Here is a 22,109-nt window from a genome sequence, read left to right as displayed (position 1 = left end):
ATAACAGTTTTCTTGTGCCCATCATCCAGCCTCCAAACCAATGCCACTTATTTTTTTGTTTTCTTGTGCCTATACCCCACTACAAATACCAATCTCTAATACCAATTTAGATACTAATTTCTGATACCAAAAGCTATTTCCACAAAATATTATATGACAAACATCCAAAAATTCAGTGGCTTAAAATAACAGTCGTTTATTGTCATTGATCTATGAATCAGCTGAGTGTTGGCAGATCCAAGCTGGGCTCCACCGTGCAGCTCTGCTGATTCAGGCTGAGCTTGGCTAGGAGGGTTTGGCTTTGCTCCATGTGTTACTCATCCTCCTTCTAGAACCAGTGGGCTAGTCATCAGCCTGTTCTGTGCTTCTGATGGCATAAGGCTAAGAAAACAAGCCCAACCACACAAGTGGTTTTCAAGCCACTGCTTGCAACATACTTGCTAATATCCCACTAGCCAAAGTAAGTCAGGGAGAGGGAGAAAAGTGAATCTTTTGAATAATAATCTAACCTATCACATGTTATTGTGGAATCATAGGTCATCTCCAAAGAGGAAAAGTCATCAGATACAAAGGATTGTGAATGAGAATGGCAGAACTTCTCTAGAGCAATATCAGAAGCTAGAAGACAATGAAATGCCTTCCAAATTCTGAGTGAAATTGTTTTAAACCTAGAATTCCATATCCGCCTAAACTATCAGTTAATTATAAGGCTAGAATAAAGATATTTTGAGACATGCACATGTAGAGTCTCAGTTAATGTACCTCCCATAGACCTTTCCTTAGAAGCTACTGGAGAATAAGAACCACCAAAAAGATGCAACCAAAACAGAGGAAGATAGAAAACATAGGAAATCCAATTTAGGAGAGAGATGATGGAAATTTCCAGCATGATAGCACATGAAGTTCTGTATTGTTGGACAGAAAACAGCAAGACTAGTCTGGAGCAGAGGGATAGAGGGCTCCATGGCTCTCTGCAGTGTGGGGAATTTGACTGCGTGGAAAGATATATAAAATGCTATTATAGACAGTGGGAAAACCCAAGTATAGGTACAATGGAAAACTAAGCAAATGAAAAATAACACAATTATTTAGAGGTATGCGGAAGGAAGTAAAATCATAGTCCACTATTTTGTTCAGCCATAAACAATATTTCATATTATAAGAACTGTCCTATAACTATATTGAGAGAATGGGAAGAAGAAAGTGAATAATGCCATAATAGAAAGTCACCAGACAATATTCGAGGTTGATAAATCAGGAAAAACAATATAGCACATATTAGTTAGCAATATGGAGGAAATGTATTGAGTCTGGAAAGTGGAATTAGAAAATATGAGGGGTGGGGCATGGGGTTGTTCTATTTGGTTGCAAATCTTTTATCAATATTGGACTGTTGTATAAAAATATGTACATAGGCCGGGCGCGGTGGCTCACGCTTGTAATCCCAGCACTTTGGGAGGCCGAGGCGGGCGGATCATGAGGTCAGGAGATCGAGACCATGGTGAAACCCCGTCTCTACTAAAAAATAGAAAAAATTAGCCGGGCGTGGTGGCGGGCGCCTGTAGTCCCAGCTACTCGGAGAGGCTGAGGCAGGAGAATGGCGTGAACCCGGGAGGGGGAGCTTGCAGTGAGCCGAGATTGCGCCACTGCACTCCAGCCTGGGCGACAGAGCGAGACTCCGTCTCAAAAAAAAAAAAAAAAAAAAAAAAAAAATATATGTACATATATCACTCTGATAAATGTTTTCAGGCCTAGGGAAATGTAATACAATTAGCTTGTATACTACTTTGGTGAGAGCAAATTTCATCTATTTTATTATTTATTGAATAACTATTTTTGCTTTGTTGTAGGTATAAATATTTTTGCTTAGTTGTAGGCATCAAAATAATTATGCACAGTGTTTGATGATTACAAAACACATTTGCATATATTTAATCTTGTGATTCAATTCTTACAACTCTGTGAGTTTGATACAGAAGCAAATTTACCTTGCTGTTAATGAATTCTAAGTTGCAGGACTGTTTGCTGAATGGACCCCTTTCTAACTCTGGAAAGGGGCCCTATCAATATGTTTACATGGTTGTATAATTTTGTAAATTATATGCAAAAAAAGCCTTTGTGAAGATCACTTCAACTCCTAATGCATCATATTTCCCCTTACGTGAACATGAGAATTGTTTCTAAATAAACACACAATTTTGTAACCAATTCATATCATAAATTTTTATTCTTTTGTTTAAGAAGGCTCCAACAAATAGTGAAAATGTCAGCCTCATCAAAACTGGAATTCATCCCGGGTAAGTATTATCTGTCCTATTTGACAAGTTGATGAATGAGGTTAAATGGCTTTGCCCAAGTTTGCACAGCTGGACTTAAACTCAAGTATTTGAATGTCCAAACCCATATTCTTGGGTTGCTACCTTATAATTCACCTCTAGATAGTAGAAGAAAAGTTAAGAGTCATTAATCCTGTTCCTGGAAAAATCCATCCTGGAACGTGGGTGGAAAGAGGGCAAACCTGAGCCACTGGGCTTGGGGTTCACGTGGTGGTGTTTTGAGGAACAGGTGGTGGTGAATGACACAAAAAGAAAGGTCACTGAAGACAAATTATGATGATACACAATGTTCTCTTTGTCTGCCTCTGCCTAGCCACTGGGGAACAACAACACTAAAATGCCTCCTGTGAAACACAGTCCTGTTGGGATAGGAAGAGGTCTCATTTCTCCAGATGTCTCTCATTTATTCCAGTCTAGTATCTGAGAACAGCTCTGAGTATCGCTCTGGAACCAGTGTGAGGCTGGCTGAAGTCAGAGGTCAGGGAATCAAAGGCTCAAGGTTAGAGACATTTCAGGTAACTAAGCCCAACCCCTCAAAGAGAGGAGGCAGAGCACAGGGAGAGGCAGTCCACATAGTGCTTAAGAGCAGGGCTCAAACCCGGTTTCTGCCTGGGTGGAAGCCATATGACTTTGAGCAAGCTACTTAATCTCTCGCCTCAGTTTCTTCATGAGTAAACCAGGAATAGCAATATGTGTCCATAATCTCTTTTCTACAATTCAGAATGCAAAAACCTAAAATTATTTCAAAATTTTTTGGTGGGAAGAGATGATCTGAACACATTTGGCAACAAAATGTAACCCAACTCATGTAAAAGTATTCCATTTAATGCAAAAATTCACATGCCTCACTGTATAAATATTAATGTATTTGATCATGGAGAACAGCCCCGTGGGGGTATTTTCTACCATAAGGTGTATGTGCCATATACCTTTCTAAAATCCAGAAAATTAAGAATTTTGGTCTTAAGGTTTTCAGATAAAAGCTGTGGATCTGAAGTGCCTATTTCATAAGGTTGTCATGAGGGTTAAATAAATAATAAAGGAAAGGGGCTTAGAAGAGTACTTGGAAGAAAATAAGTGTTCTGGACGGGTTTTCTATTATGAGGAACTCCCCTCCCCGCCCCGAAGTATATTCCTGAGAGATGTTACCTGGCATTTATCTGACTCCTAGGAAGGAAAACTCACTTCTTTATGAGTCAGTCTAGTTTAACTATTGTATGTTTCTAATCTAACCTTATAATAAGCTGAAATTTGCTTTCTCTAACTTCCCCACACCAATCACAGCTACATTTCAACACAACTTTTGTAGATAGCTACTCTGCCTCTCCAGGGCCTTCTTTTCTACATGGTTAATTGTTCATCAGATATTGCTCCGACCTATCTGTTAGTTCCCCTCCCTCACCCCCGCCCCACTCCAGTTTGCCATTATATCCTTTCAAATGCAGTGCCCAAAATAAAACCCAGAGGTCTATATAGGTTCTGATCAGCACAGAGTGCAGTCCACATTTTTTCTATGCTCCAGACTATGAAAAACAACTGCATCTCTGTGTGAAAACAGAAGCGAGATGAGAGGAGATCTGGAGACGCAATCAAGGCCATCTAGGAGTTTCATTAGAAAAACATACTTTAAAAATTCAATTTCAAACCAATTTTTTTCTGGCTTCCCAGAACTGAGATGGAAAACAGTGAGCAGCCTAGACTGATGGAAATGTGAGAGTCAAACAGTGTAGAGGTAGGGTGGGTGACGTTATGCCAATTCATTTACTGCGAAACACTGCAGACAGTAATGCAAGAGCTACTGTGAAGGTCATGGACCGCATCCCACAGTCCAAGAAAAATGAATGATATTCCAACAGAAGGAGAAGAACAGAGCTAAATAAAACTCTGACAAGTATCAGGGCCAATCCACAGCAAATGAAACAGGAGGACACTGCCCCCTCCAGTGGGCACAGCTAGATCTTGCCTCATGCCTGGCCCCGGCCCTGATACCCTCTGGTTAAAGGGAACCTGAGCAAATAAACTCATCAGAGGGGAAATAATCCATTTCTAAGGTAGAAATGTGATCACCCATTCAATATGTGACGGGAATGATGAGAAAAACCGTTCTCTTACAGTGACCATCCTGGCTACCTACAAAGTATGCTTAGAATTCTGGATTCCTTTGGAGTCTTGGTAAAGATCTCCCAAGGGCTGGCTGATGGGTACACGGGGATTTATTATTTTATTATTTCTACTTTGTGGATGTTTAAAATTTTCATAATAAAATCTTTTGAAAAAATCCTCAGGTAGCTATAACTTTTTAAAACAAGTAGAGACCCATGATGACAGTCTAATAATCACATCTGTCCTCCTTTTCCCCCACACTGAAGATTTTTTTTTAATTCGATGGTACTTTCATTACTAAACTAGTTGGGAAAATGTTGGTAATTTTTTATGTGGACACAGATCATATAAAAGATTACAGACCTAATAACTGAAGAGAGAAATAAACTATCCAGAAAGAATTTGGACACTGAAAACTATGTTCAAAGCTAGGTTGATGAATGAAATTGTCATCAGGCTAATATCTGGGTAAAGGGAAGGATGTTAGTAAGTTTGGGAATCTTTAGCCTGGTTTCTTGTTTAGTCCACCAAGAAATGGACCTGTGATCATGGTCCTCAGACTCAAACCAAACCCCGTACAACCACACAGAAAAAAGGGTAGCCAGGGCATTGATTAGGCAAATAGACTTTGACCTAGTTCTGGTCCAGTGCATCTACAAATTGACTTCCAACTTATTTATTAATACTTGGGTTAAAATAAATGCTCCAGAATGAGCTGATGATGTTTGGTGTGCTGACACTTGGCTCCAGTCAGGGCCTCCAGGGGACCAGAACTCTTGAGCACCATTTCCCATCCTTTTGGCCTGGCCACTTACCCCAGTCACTGATGCAGGCAAGCAGTTCCACAGAGGCATAACCTGACCTTGCCTCAGTCCAGACACTGGATCTGTAGCTTTTGCTCCAAGGTTTGTCTGACACCAAAGTCTGTGATGCCTATGGAAAGCTGCTCGGCAGTCATGCATGCACAACCCATAAAGGTGGGCAATTAATACTTCTGAGGTTCCCTTTGGATGGGATGTTGTAGGTGAACAGGATTAAGAATCCCCATGTCCCCATCAGCCAGCCCTTGGGAGATCTTTACCCAGACTTCAAAGGAATCTAGAATTCTAAGCATACTTTGCAGGTAGCCAGGATGGTCACTGTAAGAGAAGAACGTTTTTCTCATCATTCCCGTCACAGCTTGAGTGGTAAGTGCAGATCCAGCAGCAACACAATTAAGGCTCTCACCTGTGGTGGATTGGGATGAGGTACAGGTGGAAGGGAGAGGCTCTGGGTCAAGTGGTAGCTATGGTACTTCAACAATATGGAGGCAATGATAATTGTAAAGGAATAGGGAATTCAGTGGCTTTTGTTAACTGCTTTGAAAGTCTCAAAATAAGAAAATGACAGGGTCATGTTAGCCAACTATCAACTCAAGCCCACGGTGAATAGAGCAATGGTTAAAAGAACTTGATCTCCTGCAGGCACAGGGAATACTGTCTTGAAGATTAAGACAACAGGTGACAGAGTCATAGAGGAGACAGAACGCCAAGGCTTCACAGGTCTCCTATTTCAAAGTTAGAACCCGGATAGGAAAAGCTTAAGATCTTAAGAGCTGGGATAGGATAGACAAGTCTGAGAATATTGAGTCACTAGATTAATTTTCATCCTCTAGGAGAGCAAAGCCAGCCTTCTCCTTGCTGGGGACATCAGCCTCATCTTGCCAGGAGACCCTGAAAATACCTCACCTGAATCTTGTTTTGCAAAGTGATGTCTGTCTTCCTCAAGGTCTCCTTCCATCTCCAACTCACTGACCCCATGATAACTGGAGTCAGGTTTTGGCTCAAGCAGGTGGGGAAATGTAACCCTGCTGCAGTAGGAAATAGTTTACTAAAGAAACTGAAGGACCTGGGGTATTAGACTGTTCTCACACTGCTATAAAGAAATACCTAAGACTGGGTAATTTATAAAAGAAAGAGGTTTAACTGACTCACAGTTCTGCATAGCTGCAAAGGCCTCAGGAAACTTACAATCATGGTGGAAGGCAAAGAGGAAGCAAAGACCTTCACAGGGTGGCGGGAGTGAGAAGTGTAAGCAGGAGAAATGCTGGATGCTTATAAAATCATCAGATCTCGTGAGAACCCACTCATTATCACAAGAACAGCATGGGGGAACCTCTCCCATAATCCAATCACCTCCCTCCCTCAACACATGGGGATTACAGGCCCCACCCTCAGCACATGGGGATTACAATTCGAGATGAGATTTGGGTGGGGACACACAGCCAAACCATTTACCTGGGTAATGTATACAGGCAGGAACCTGGATAAGCTTGTGAAAGTGGATCTTGAGGATGTTGGACTAGCGTGGGTGAGTGGAATAGAAAGCTGGAAAACCGTGAATTTATTGACCTGGGAGCACCCTTCCTTGATCAGGAAACTCAGTGTCCCGGCAAGGATAGCTGTAGCAATACACTGCAAGAGTTATTTCTTGAGGCTTGGACAAAATAGTGTCCTATAATAAATAAAGTCCAGAGGCTGGAACTTGCCTGGACTGGAGCTTGCCATAGCACTAAGGAAGGAGTCAGAAAGCTCAGGGATGTGAAAATATTAAAGATATTTATTTTTTTCTTTTGATTATGTATTTATGACAGATTTCAGAAAGTTTTCATCAGGAATTCATAGAGGCAAAATGTAATTAAATTTCTACAAGCATTTATCTTCTTAAAAGTTTGTAGGGCCAGGTGCTGTGGCTCACGCCTGTAATCCCAACATTTCTGGAGGCCAAGGCAGATAGGATTGCTTGAGCTCAGGAGTTCAATACCACCTAAGTAACATGGAGAGACCCTGGTTATTGGTTATTTGTCTTACAGCTTACACAGAACTATTCTTTCCCTGAAAGTTGTTCTTGTCCAGTCCTATGGGATTTCATCCTATTCCTGACTAGTTTGGTGTTCAGGCAAAGAGTCAAGAGTCTCACTGTTGCCCAGGCTGGAGTGCAGTGGCACCATGATGGCTCACTGCAACCTCCGCCTCCCCAGGCTCAGGTGATCCTTCCCCTCAACCTCCCAAGTAGCTGGGACCACAGGTGTGCAGCACCACACCCAGCTGATTTTTTGTATTTTTTGTAAAGACAGGATGTCACCATGTTACCCAGGCTGGTCTCAAATTCCTGGGCTCAAGCGATCCACCCACCTCAGCCTCCCAAAGTGCTGGGATTACAGGTGTGAGCCACTGCAGCCAGCCAAAGATTTCTTGAGAGCTCTCCTCTCAAGCAATGCTATGGTTTGAATGTTTGTCCCCTCTGAAACTCATGTTGAAACTTAATCCCCACTGTAACAATATTAAGGTGGGGGGGGAATTCAACCATAGTATTTGAGAGGTGGCACCTTTGGAGGTCATTAGAATGAGATAAAGTGATGAGTGTGGGACATGAGTGGCTTCGTAAGAGGCTTCATATAAAGGACTAAACTTCGTAAGCTAGCATACTTAGCTCCTTCTCTATGCCCTACACCACCTCGGGACTCTGCAGAGATTCCCTACCAATAGGAAGGCCCTCCAGATGCACCCCTTCAACCTTGGACTTTCAGACTTCAGAACTGTGAGAAATAGATTTCTCTTCATTATAAACTACGTAGTTTCAGGTATTTGGTTATAACAACAGAAAATGGACTTAGGTGCTCTGCCTTATAAATCAAAGCTAGCTTGGTCTTCTTGAACTATAATCTCTGTTTAATTCAATGACAACACTCTGTATAATTTCATCTCCCTGAATCACAATCTTGGAGCTACCTACAGGCAGAAAGCCTACTCCAGGGTGTATTTTGCCCCTTTTGTTTTCCTTTTCATGGGGATCACAATCTCGTTGGATTCTTATCCACTGACTTAAAATAGTTTTTTCCTACATTTTGTTTAGTTTTCTAGTTGCTGACTTTCAAAATGTAATTGCAGGCTGGCTTACTCCTTCATGGTTGAAAGCAGAAGTTCTTGAAAAAGATTTTTAGTGTCAGCCCAGGTTCAGGTAGAACACCCTGTTGGTAATGACACTGTCCTCCAAAATACTGTGTATATGTCCTAAAGCAATAGCTGATACATGGTGCTGTGTCCCCAGTGTCTAACAACATTGGTCCAGGAAACATGAGGTGGAAGTAGGATTGCCCCCCTCACCAACACTTCTCATGATCCACTTAAAAGTGTTGTGCATTTCCCATCAAATGAGCTTAGGTTCTGCTGAATTAATTGTCCCACTTTCAGGTGGGCGAATATACGCACTAGCAGAAATGATAGCGCTTCCATTCACCTTAAAGTATGATCATTGTTTTTGAATTTTGGGTTCCTCATGGCAGTAGACCAGCAAGAAAAAAGAGGTGTTCCTATGCTGAAAAGAGTAATCAACTCTGATTACCATGAAGAGCTAAGGCTGCTGTTACATTATGTGTGCAGGAAGGACTGTGTCTAGGACATAGAAGATTTACAGGGACATCTATTGATGATTCCATGACTGGTGATGGTGGATGGGCAATCGCAGTGATCATGACTTTACAAGGTCAACTGAAGGCTCAGATCCCTCAGAGATAAAGTTTTGAGTCAGCCATCAGGAAAGCAACCTACATCAGCCAAATAATTGGTTAAGGTTAAGGGAAATCTAGAGCAAATGGCGGAAAACGGAGATGACAAGTACTATTTATGGATTTGGAACCTGTTGCATCAGCAGGGAATGTAACTTGTTCTATTCACCTTCCCGTATTTAGTGTTTGTAAGATTTGGAGCTAGCCACTATCTAGAAGACTCTGGTCAGACTGGACTTAACGCAGAGCACAAAAGTCCTAAGAAGTGCAAAGGTGAAACGTAATGGAAATCTGTTGTGGTTTCCAAACACGTTCTCAACTTCTTTGATGTTCCTTCCTTCAAAAAGTGAAGGCTAGGCTGGAAGCGGTAGCTCACACCTGTAAACCTAGCATTTTGGGAGGCCGAGGCAGGTGGATCATGAGGTCAGGAGTTCAAGACCAGCCTGGCCAATATGGTGAAACCCCGTCTCTACTAAAAATACAAAAATTAGCCGGGCGTGGTGGCGCAGGCCTGTAGTCCCAGCTACTTGGGAGGCTGAGGCAGAAGAATTGCTTGAACCCGGGAGGTGAAGGTTGCAGTGAGCCAAGAATGTGCCACTGCACTCCAGCCTGGGCGACAGAGTGAGGCTCTGTCTCAAAAAAAAAAAGGGGGGGAGCCTAATTCTCTTCTCCTTGAGTGTGAAATGTACCTAGTGATTCACTTCTAAGTAATAAAAGGTGGTGGAAGTGACAGCGTGTGATTTCCAAGACTAGGTCATACAAGACATTGTGACTTTTTCCTCCCCCCATAATCACTCACTCTGGGGGATGTTACAAGGACACTCAGATGTATTGTGAGGCCCATGTGGCAGGGACACTGGAGCCTCCTGCCAAGGGCCATGTAATGCACCACCTTGAAAGTGGATCTTTCAGCCCCAGTCAAGTTTTCAGATAAATGCAGCCCTGGCTTGAAATATTGAATATAATGTCATGGCAGACCCTGAGCTAGAACCAGCCAGCTAAGTGACTCTTGAATTCCTGACCCACAGGAATTGTGGAGAATAGCTGTTTGTTTGTTGTAAGACACTAAGTTTGGAGCGTAACCTGTTATGCAGTGATGGGTAACTAATACAATACTTCTGGAGCACTTTCCATCCTCTTGTTTGACTCTTGGTTCTGCATAGGCTTTGACCAGCTACACGCAGGTGCAATCTGAAGCATCCCACATCAGCCCATGCATGCTGTGTACTCTAGCTCCCTACCCTGGGAATTCTCTAAGGTGCAGGGCACTTGCAAGAGGGCTTTAAGCATTGACACAAGGAGAAAGAAGCCAACAGATAAATGTTTTCCCTTCCACCACCCAGGTGTTAGGCTCTGAAGTAGATTTCAGAAAACTCCTCAACCGTCCTGACAGGCTTGTACAACAGTTGCTCAGTTGTAACCAATGTGATCATGCGTTTTTGTTTTTACCTTACTTTGTATTATAAAAATGTTCAAGCATACAGAGAAGTTGAAAGAATTCTACAGTCAAAACCTATTTATCCCTATCTAGATTGTACAACTAACATCTTATTCTATTTCTTTTATCGTACGTATATCCATTTATCCATTGTTCTATCCATCTACTAATCTATTTTATTTTTAAGGCATTTCAAAGTACTTTTCAGATAACAGTATAATTCACCCTTAACACTTCAGCATGCATATCATTAACTAAACTTCAGTATTCATTTATGATGTTTTTCTTCTAAGGCAAAATTTATATTCAATAAAATGAATAATGGTAAGTGTACCATTCAGTAAGTTTTGAAAAGTACATTGACATGTGTAACCCAAACTCCTTTGAAGATGTAGAGGAACATTCCCTCATGCCTGCTCTCTGTCAACTCCTACTTGTACACCCACATCTGCACAGATCACTATTTTGATTTTTCTTCATTGCAGATTAGTTCTGCCTATTCTAGAACTTTAAATAGGAAAATACCATATTATTTTGTGTAAGGCTTTTTTCACCCAGCATGCTTTAATATTTACTCATATTATTATATCAGTACTCCATTCCTTTTTATGGCTGGGCAATATTCCATTGCATGAACATACCACAGTTTGTTTATCCATTCTTCCGTTAATGAGCTGTTTCCAGTTTTTGTTGTGTTTTGTTTAGAAACAAGGTCTTATTCTATCACCCAGGCTGGGTGATCATAGCTCACTGCAGCCTTGAACTCCTGGGCTCAAGTGATCCTCCCACCTCAGCCTTCTAAGTAGCTAGGACTACAGATGTGTGCCACCATGGCTGGCTAATGTTTTTATTTTTTGTGAAGACAGGGTCTTGCTATGTTCCCCAGGCTGGTCTTGAACTCCTGGCCTCAAGCAATTCTCCTACCTGTCTGAGGTTCTCAAAGTGCTAGGATTACAGGCCTGGCCTGTTTCCAGTTTCTGACTATAACACATAATGCTGCTGTGAACATTCTTTTTTTTTTTTTTTTTTTTTTTTTGAGACAGTCTCACTCTGTTGCCCAGGCTGGAGTGCAGTGACGCGATCTCCACTCACTGCAAACTCCACCTCCCGGGTTCACACCATTCTCCTGCCTCAGCCTCCTGAGTAGCTGGGACTACAGGCACCCGCACCACGCCCAGCTAATTTTTTTTATTTTTAGGAGAGACGGGGTTTCACCATGTTAGCCAGGATGGTCTCGATCTCCTGACCTCGTGATCCACCCGCCTCGGCCTCCCAAAGTGCTGGGATTACAGGCGTGAGCCACCGCGCCAGGCCATGAACATTCTTAAACGAGTCTGTTTATATACAGATATTTTCATTTCTGCTGGGCAAATATCTAGGAATGAAACTGCTGGGTGATGGAAGGTGTGTGTTTAGTTTTTTAAGAAAGTGCCAGACCTTTCCAAAGCAGTTGTACCAATTTACACCCCTACCAACAATTTATGAGAGCTCTGACTGTTCCACACCCTCACCAACATTTGTTGCTGCAGTCTTTTTAATGTAGCCATTCTAATAGGCATCTAGGAGGTATCTCCTGGTGGTTTTCATCTGAATTCTGATGACTAGTAACACTGAGACCTTTCGTATGCTTGTTGGTCATTCCTCTGTTGACAATGCATGATTGCAGTGGCTTTTCTGCCTCCCCTGCTTTACTCTCATTCCTTACTCCCGATCCCTAGTATCATTTTGCAAATAAACTACCTGTCTCTGACTTTTTGTTTTGGCTTAAGTTTAGGCATATCCAGGCTAAGATATATAGAAGCAGCTGGGAGAGCAAAGAAGGTATAACCCCATCCCTAACCTCATCCTCACCCCCGTGAAAAGGGCAAAGAGAATGCTTCTCTATTCTGGTGAAATTTCACCCCTTATCGGTTAATAGGTGTGCTTCCACACAATGTCTGTGGAAGGGATCCAGAAAACTGCACCTCTGGCTGGGAATATTCTACACTGACCACATGCAGATACATTTTTATATCCTTTACCATAAAAAAGACTCTTATGTCATTTAACTCCCTACTGTCATTGCAGTAAGAATCACTAAGATGGTCATTCACACCAAGTTCAAACATAAAGGGCACTGATCTGAGAAATAAGCAGATAAATGGCTTAGAAAGAAAAATTACTCCTTCATACCTCACGGGTTTCATACAAGATCTAGGCTGGCCTCCACGTGGTGGGCACCATCTTTCCCTCCTCACCTGGAGTACTCTGAACCACCTCACGACTCTCCATCATCCAGGTCCAGGAGGATGAGGCTGAGAGAGAAGCTCCCCTCCTTCCACTTTCTCCTTCAGCCTGTCCTGTCCTCATGTTCGGCACCAGGATCTGTGTTTTCCTGCAACAACAACAACAACAATAAAACTTAAAATTTAGATGCTTCTAAACTTAGACACAGAACCAACACCTTACGCCAGGCACGGTGGCTCACGCCTGTAATACCAGCACTTTGGGAGGCCGAGGCAGGAGGATCACTTTAGATCAGGAGTTTGAGACCAGCCTGGCCAACATGGTGAAACCCCATCTCTACTGAAAATAAAACAAATTTTTAAAAAATTAGCCGGGTGTGGTAATGCATGCCTGTAATCCCAGCTACGCAGGAGGCTGAGGCAGAAGAATTGCTTGAACCCGGGAGGTGGAGCTTTCAGTGAGCCAGGATTGCACCACTGCACTCCAGCCTGGGGGACAGAGTGAAACTCCATCTCAAAAAACAACTACCACCACCAAAAAAAAACAAAAAACAAAAAGAACTACCACCTTAAAAAGATGCATTGAATTCACATTCAATAATGTGAATACACAGGCACTCAATAACTACTGATTAAAAAAAATGAATGGATAAATGAATGGATGCACATTTCAACAGCAGTACAGGACAGTATATGATTTATATGACTCCATTGCTCTTCCTGCTCTCAGGTCACTTTTTCTTACTGCTTGCCTCTAGCTCTGTCCACCTCTTTTGGCGGCTGGCTTCTGAATGAACATCCTCCAGATCATCATCAGCCTCGCTGTCTGGTATATAGTAAACAAGGATCTCCGGAACTGGTGGACCCAGGTTTCCTGCCAGCACACAAAAGATTCCTAAACGCATTCCTCCCCCTAAACACTTCTCCACTCCTTACCCCTGTCCCCTAGCACCCAGGAACCATACTATCAGGCAAGTGGTTGGGGTGACAGTGAGACCCTGTCCTCAGGGTAAAGGTAAAGATGGTGTCCTTTCCAAGTACCAGGCATTGTCGGTCTCAATCAGTGAGTTCGCATAAAACCTAGGTTCCCTGTTTGTCTCGCCTTCCTCATCCTGAACATGACTGAATGCCAGGGGAAGTACACTTCCTCTTCTCTCCGATTGAAAAAAAATGCATATGTATAACAGAAACATCCATGAAAGCAAGCCTTTCTGTTTAATGTGGCTCTTGTTACCATTTCCAGAGAAAGAGCGCTTGTCCTGAAAAACAGACTACCAGAACTTTTTGCCCCCTCAGCTCTCATTCCAACCTCTACCCGCCCCTTAGCAAGGCCTAGAGGGTTCAAAGACAAACAATCTAGATGAAAGGTGATTTCTATAATACTTCAGAATCGTGGAAGAACTGAAGGGAATGAGGTGTGTGCCTCAAGCAGGGAAAGCTGAACAAAAGGCCAGAGGCAGAAATGAGCCAGGTGGAAATCCGGCATAGAAGTAAAGCTGGACTGGCTGAGAGCCTGGAGGGAAAGGGCACTTATTCCGGCAGTGGTGGTGGGAGGAGAAATGCTTTTGTCAGGATTGCGACGGGGGAATTGAAGGGGGTTGGAGTGTCGGATATGTTACTTAGAGAAGGGTTCCATAAACACAAACAGTGCAACTTTGGGGGTTTTCTCATATTTGCATGTGACCTTGTTTATGTGGAAGATTAATACTGTGCTCTTTTTTTCACTAGTATTTAGTAAAATCCTATTACTTTCTTGGTTTCTGTTTCCGGAAAAATTGGGCTATACAGGCTTACATTTGCTCTCAACTTGGAACTTTTAGGGAATATCAATTTTACTTTACTGTACAATATAGAGGCAGGTGAAAATTTCTAACAGTTTTAAGTTTGTTGTCTCTATTAAAACTGTGTCCTTAGAAATATAATTTGAGAGGCTGGGCATGCTGGCTCACACCTGTAATCCCAGCACTTTGGAAGGTCAAGGCGGGCGGATCACTTGAGGTCAGGAGTTCAAGACCAGATTGGACGACATGGCAAAACTCCGTCACTTTTGTATTTTTGTAAAAATACAAAAGTTAGCCAGGTGTGGTGGCACATTCTGGTAATCCCAGCTACTTGGGAGGCTGAGGCAGGAGAATCATTTGAACCCGAGAGGCGGAGGCTGTGGTGAGCCAAGATCGTGCCACTGCACTCCAGCCTGGGTGAAAGAGTGAGACTCTGTCTCAAAATATATATGTATATGTATATGTATATGTATATGTATATGTATATGATGTATATGTATATGTATATGTATATGTATATGTATATGTATATGATGTATATGTATATGTATATGTATATGTATATGATGTATATGTATATGTATATGTATATGTATATGATGTATATGTATATGTATATGTATATGTATATGTATATGTATATGATGTATATGTATATGTATATGTATATGTATATGTATATGTATATGTATATGTATATGATGTATATGTATATGTATATGTATATGTATATGATGTATATGTATATGTATATGTATATGTATATGATGTATATGTATATGTATATGTATATGTATATGTATATGTATATGATGTATATGTATATGTATATGTATATGTATATGTATATGATGTATATGTATATGTATATGTATATATAGAAGAACTTGGTCTTCTCAGACTCTGAAGACTTTGGAAACTGCTGTCTTCCTGGAAACAGAACCTATGAAAATCTGTGGCTTTGATTGTCTTACTTGGTAATTTGCCCAGGGAACAAGTTAGTCATTGCTGTGTCTCTTTTTCTAAATAGCACAAGTTCTTGTGAGACTGTTCTATCGAATTAGAAGGATATTATTGGCATATTTGTCTTCCTTTATATGCATTATAGTAAAATGAAAGCATGTCACTCTGCTAGGTTTCTTATTTTTCACTCTGCCCATAAACCTTCTTGAATGAAATTGTCCACGTTAATGAGAGATTGCGGAATCATTAAGTTCTCAGATGGATACAATAGGCATTATCCCAAAGCTAAGAGAAGAGGACACAATACTGTACCTCCAACGTCGAGAGGGTGGTTGCTGTTGTCTTGCTTTGCTTTAAAATGTTAACAATCGCAACAGCCAACTCGTGGCTGTCAGTTTTTCCTATGTTCCTTCTGCTGTGCCACCACCCCTTCACTCCCTCCATTTCTAACTCCACAAAATAGATCATCCTCAGGTCCTTCAGTTCTTTCTTTTACCTATTTGTGTATTTATTAAGCAAATGTTCAGAAAGTACCTGCCATAAGTGATGTACTTCCACTCCCAGACTTTCTCATCTGAAAACTCCTATTCATTCTTTTCCTCAAACTTCCTTCTTATCAGCTTCTTCGATTGTGTCAAGTCCTTCAAGGCCTGGACCATATGTCCCCTCTGCCTTATATTCCTTTCTATTCTCCATCAGGAAGATGAAATGTTTCTTTATATTCCTAGTATACTTTGTAGGGACCTCTGTTGTAGAAAATAACACACATTTATTCATCCATTGCAGTGGATTCCACGTGTATTTATTAAGGCATTCTCCTACGTCCCAAGAAGATAAAAAGAATAAGAAGATAAAGTCCATTCCTCTCACTCCAGTTAAAGAAATGGGGGAAAACTAATATTCAAACAAATAATAGACACAGAATGATAATTGTCAAATAAAACACAAAGATATGTTTTCACATGTTTTTCACCCTCTTTCTCTTTATCACTACTTTGGAAGCTTTGTAAAAGCAGACATGTGGTATCTTTCACACCCCTGCATCTGGCACATTTGGCCAATAAGGTATCAGCAGGTATTTACTGAATGGCAGAATGAACAACTCTTTTTTTTTCTCTATATAATTGTTAAATATACTAGAGACTCTAAGACAAATTTAATGCTATTTAAGAGACTATAAAAAACATCAATCAGTTAAGCGCCTCTTCATTATTGCAATTCAGATGACCTCTCGGGAAACTCAAACGCAAGTAGTTAGTTACCTGTGCTAAAATGGTACCATTGTTGGTTATCAACTTGCATTTTAAGGCAATAAGATAACAAAATTGCATTAGGTTTATTGTTGTCATCAAAATATAACTGGCAACATTAATCTTCTAGAATTTAATTTCACTTGGATTTTTTTTTAATTTTCCTCTCATCTATTATAGATTTTAAAATGTTTAAATTTTTTTTAATATACTTTCAGTTCTAGAGTACATGTGCACAACGTGCAGGTTTGTTACACAGGTATACATGTGCCATGTTGATATGTTGCACGCATCAACTCGTAATTTACATTAGGTATTTCTCCTAATGCTGTCCCTCCCCCAGCACCCCAACCCCTCAACAGGCCCTGGTGTGTGATGCTCCCTGCCCTGTGTCCATGTGTTCTCATTGTTCAATTCCCACCTATGAGTGAGAATATGCGGTGTTTGGTTTTCTGTCCTTGTGATAGTTTGCTGAGAATGATGGTTTCCAGCTTCATCCATGCCCTGCAAAGGACATTAACTCATCCTTTTTTATGGCTGCATAGTATTCCATGGTGTATATGTGCCACATTTTCTTAATCCAATCTATCATTGATGGACATCTGGGTTGGTTCCAAGTCTTTGCTATTGTGAATAGTGCCACAATAAACATATGTGTGCATGTGTTTTCATAGTAGCATGATTTATAATCCTTTGGGTATATACCCAGTAATGGGATTGCTGGGTCAAATGGTATTTCTAGTTCTAGATCCTTGAGGAATCGCCACACTGTCTTCCACAACGGTTGAACTAATTTACACTCCCACCAACAGTGTAAAAGCGTTCCTATTTCTCCACATCCTCTCCAGTATCTGTTGTTTCCTGACTTTTTAATGACCGCCATTTTAACTAGCGTGATGGTATCTCACTGTGGTTTTGATTTGCATTTCTCTGATGATGACTGATGATGAGCATTTTTTCATGTGTCTGTTGGCTGCATAAACGTCTTCTTTTGAGAAGTGTCTGTTCATATCCTTTGCCCACTTTTTGATGGGGTTCTTTGTTTTTCTCTTGTAAATTTGTTTAAGTTCTTTGTAGATTCTAGATATTAGCCCTTTGGCAGATGGGTAGATTGCAAAAATTTTCTCCCATTCTGTAGGTTGCTTGTTCACTCTAATGATAGTTTCTTTTGCTGTGCAGAAGCTCTTTAGTTTAATTAGATCCCATTTATCTATTTTGGCTTTTGTTGCCATTGCTTTTGGTGTTGTAGTCATGAAGTCTTTGCCCATGCCTACGTCCTAAATGGTATTGCCTAGGTTTTCTTCTAGGGTTTTTATGGTGTTAGGTCTTACATTAAGTCGTTAATCCATCTTGAGTTAATTTTTGTATACGGTGTAAGGAAGGGATCCAGTTTCACCTTTCTACATATGGCTAGCCTCCCAGCACCATTTATTAAATAGGGAATCCTTTCCCCATTGCTTGTTTTTGTCAGGTTTGCCAAGGACAGATGGTTGTAGATTTGTGGTGTTATTTCTGAGGCCTCTGTTCTGTTCCACTGGTCTATATATCTGTTTTGGTATCAGTACCATGCTCTTTTGGTTACTGTAGTCTTGTAGTACAGTCAGGTAGCATGATGCCTCCAGCTTTGTTCTTTTTGCTTAGGATTGTCTTGGCAATGCGGGCTCTTTTTTGGTTCCCTATGAACTTTAAAGTAGTTTTTTCCAATTCTGTGAAGAAAGTCAGTGGTAGTTTGATGGGGATAGCATTGAATCTATAAATTATCTTGGGCAGTATGGCCATTTTCATGATATTGATTCTTCCTATCCATGAGCATGGAATATTCTTCCATTTGTTTGTGTCCTCTTTTATTTCATTGAGCAGTGGTTTGTAGTTCTCCTTGAAGAGGTCCGTCACATCCTTTTTAAGTTGGATTCCTAGGTATTTTATTCTCTTTGTAGCAATCGTGAATGGGAGGGCACTCATGATTTGGCTCTCTGTTTGTCTATTATTGGTGTATAGGAATGCTTGTGATTGTTGCATATTGATTTTGTATCCTGAGATTTGCTGAAGTTGCTTATCAGCTTAAGAAGATTTTAGGCTGAGACGATGGGGTTTTCTAAATATACAATCATGTCATCTGCAAACAGAGACAATTTGACTCCCTCTTTTCCTAATTGAATACGTTTTATTTCTTTCTCTTGCCTGATTGCCCTAGCCAGAATTTCCAACTCTGTGTTGAATAGGAGTGGTGAGAGAGGGCATCCCTGTCTTGTGCCAGTTTTCAAAGGGAATGCTTCCAGTTTTTGCCCATTCAGTATGATATTGGCTGTGGGTTTGTCATAAACAGCTCTTATTATTTTGAGATAGGTCAGAATGAACAACTGTTAAGTGGAGAAATAGAACAAAATAACTAGGTGCCCACACGGACTTTAAACGAGATAATGGAAAGAGAAAACCAGTCTGCAATGTATTTGTAAAAATGTCAAAAAGATTTGCATAGCCACTCTTCAATCACAGTAAAATGTCTCGGTAATCAGATAAGGTCCAAATGCTAAGATATTTTGTGTTTCACTTCCCATTTTAACAGAGCATTATCTAATTTTGGATCAACTATTATGCACCTCTTTTTGTACATTTTAAGGTGAGTATCACACTGAAGGTTAGAAGGGGTTAGACTGTAGACCTGTGCTGTCCGGTACAGTAGCCACTAGCCACTAAGCACTGGAAATGAGCCTACTTCCAATTATGATTCATTGTAAATATAAAATACATGCTGGGTTTCAAATATTTGGTACAGAAAAATGTGAAATATCATTTTTATATTGATAGCATGTTGAAATTATACTATTTTAACATATTACATTAAATAACATATAACTTAATTTTTTTAATGGGAGTAATCAGTAAGTAGGAATGGGTGCAAAAGATTTACAGGAGATGAACAATCTGAACAGAGTCTCAAACGATGAGTAGGATTTAGCTGGGTGGGAGAAAAGAGAAATAGCCTATTAGAGAGGACCCAGTCTGCAGACCTGAATTCCTTCCAATGACTCTCTTCTTAGCTGAAATTAACTTTTACTGTAGCATTGAAAAGATTAGGGACACTGCAATCAGGAGATTTACATTTGAAAACCTTTCACCATTGAATAGTTTTGGACAAATCACTTAATAAATTGGGACTCCAATCATCATCTAAAAACAGGTATCAGAAAAATTCTACCTCACGTGGCTGTGGTCATACTTAAATCAGATAATATGTTAAAGAGCTTGTTGTAAAGCACCTTGAAATATATAATTCTCCCCTCTTCTCCAGTATTTCAGTATTGGCATGTCTTCCCAGTAATTTATTTCATAAGACCGGCTTTTTCCCTCAATTATTTCCTGCAGTCAGGGAGCCCTGTGTTTGTAAACATAGTTTCGTGTACTTGAAAATACCTCACCTCCATTCTGAATGTGGATATCTTCCACAGATATCAGACTGCTCTAATTGACTTTTGGGGGCCATGGTATAGAGAAAATCATCCTGATTTTTCTGCCCAGTGAATGGCAGCACCATCCATCCAGCTGAGTAAGGTAATACCTAGCAGTTATATTTAGATCTGTCCCTCAATTTGTGAATAATCCCCAATCTGTGAATGAGACCCATCTTCCAAAATACCTCTCTTTTCTATTGCTGCCATCCAAGTCTAAGCTGTCATCTTCACCTGAACTATTGCCATAACTTCCCAGATGCAATTATATCATTGACTTTTACCCATCGCTCCACAAGCCATTCTTCATTCTGCAACCAAAGTGATTTTTTGACATTAGGTGAAAGACATTGTTTTGTAGCATTAAGTACAATGTTACCTGTAAATTTTTTGTAGATGCCCTTTCTCAAGTTGAGTCCTCTTCTATTCTAAGATTGATGATAACATTTTATCATGAAGGGGTGTTGAATTTTGCCAAATGCTTTCGATATGGTGAATTGCAGGAACCCCGCCTGATATCTAACTACTAAAAGAAACTGGCTGAATAGCAGATAGGGTTGGAAGGATAGGGGAAAATGGTATAGTCTGAAATAACTGGATGCATCAATGACCTAGTGGAAGGGGATCAGCTAGAGGCCATCCGGTAGTCTCTCTGGTTCCATGATTCAAAGGCAATTGGGTACATACTGCATTACTTGAAACTGCTGACTTTATCTCAGTCTGTGGTTGACAGCTGGGACCTTTTCTCCAACTCTCAGAGCAGCATCATGGAATTCCTCTAGAAAGGTGCAGCTTGTATCTATTTGCTCTGCCTTGCTGTCCTGTGATATACAGCAATTATGACATCTCCAACATGAAATTGGGGATGCAGATTACCCACTATTCACTGACAGTCCTTGTAATTAGCTATTAAGCTTCAGCTGCCAAACCCCCAGTGCAAATCTATTCGGAGGATAATTAATTAAACTTGACTTTCTCATTAGAAACCCATAGTTTTCCTAAACTTTCATTCAGGCCATGGATTCCATGTGATGAATGTCACCTTATAATTTGTCATATCAGTCATATCTATCTCACAGCACTTGATGCAACTTAAAATGACATCTCCTGATTTTGCAGAATGACAAGTTTGGAGAAAAAAAGTGCTGGCCATTTAATAAATAAAGATATTGTGAGGCCAGACGTGGTGGCTCACACCTGTAATCCCAGCAATTTGGGGAGGCAGATTACTTGAGGTCAGGAGTTCAAGACCAGCCTGGTCAACTTGGTAAAACCCCATATCTACTTAAAACAAAAACAAAAACAAAACTTACTGGGGCACGGTCGTGCATGCTTGTAATCCCAGCTATTTGGGAGGCTGAGGCAGGAGGATCACTTGAACCCAGGAGGCAGAGATTGCAGTGAGTCGAGATCACTCCACTGCACTCTAGCCTGGATGACAGAGTGAGACTCCATCTCAAAAAAAAAAAAAAAAACTGAAATAACAAAGGCAGTAAAATATGTTTTAGTGATTCACTTCTATTGTATCGGCTTTGAATCATTTTAAAATCCTCACTCTCTTGGCCATTCTTCTATACGAATGGTGCTCAGACTTCAGAATGCATGATACTAATCATCATATAAACATGTTTATGGCAGATTCCTGGGCCCTGCCTTTAGATTCACTAGGTTAGGAAGCATCCCATGATTCTAATGCAGGTGATCCATGAACACAGAGCTCTCACCTCTGGTGTTGTACCTGGCTTTGCCAGTAACAGGACAATAATGGGCATGGGTCTCTGTCTCTGCTATCTGAGCACACCGAAAATTCCCAGGTAGAGATGGGTTTGAGCTGAAGGGCAGATACAGCATTGGTTAGCCACCACTGCAGTCTGCCCTCTGCAATTTAACTTAGTAAAGATCCCATAGCCTTGGGAATGAGGTATAAGGTCACAGCCAGTGATAGTAAACCCAATCCAAACAGCTGACGACAAGACTCTCGAATTTTACTTTAGAACATTTTTAAATATTTAACTGTC

General features: G+C 40.8%; 1 protein-coding gene across 1 annotated transcript in view; it reads right to left on the bottom strand.

The window, feature by feature from the left end:
• The window catches only part of LOC129492657 (uncharacterized), a 60,186-nt gene that overhangs the window by 16,390 nt on the left and 21,687 nt on the right, over nucleotides 1–22,109 (bottom strand). The window contains exon 4 of the mRNA XM_063612169.1: nucleotides 12,661–12,797. Within this exon, the coding sequence (XP_063468239.1) occupies nucleotides 12,661–12,797 (137 nt within the window). The remainder of the gene's footprint in view (nucleotides 1–12,660; nucleotides 12,798–22,109) is intronic.

The sequence above is a fragment of the Symphalangus syndactylus genome, chromosome 11 (genome assembly GCF_028878055.3).
Source record: "Symphalangus syndactylus isolate Jambi chromosome 11, NHGRI_mSymSyn1-v2.1_pri, whole genome shotgun sequence".
NCBI classification, from domain to species: Eukaryota; Metazoa; Chordata; class Mammalia; order Primates; family Hylobatidae; genus Symphalangus; species Symphalangus syndactylus.
Note: the sequence above shows the minus strand (reverse complement) of the source record. Positions and strands in the feature narration are given on the sequence as shown.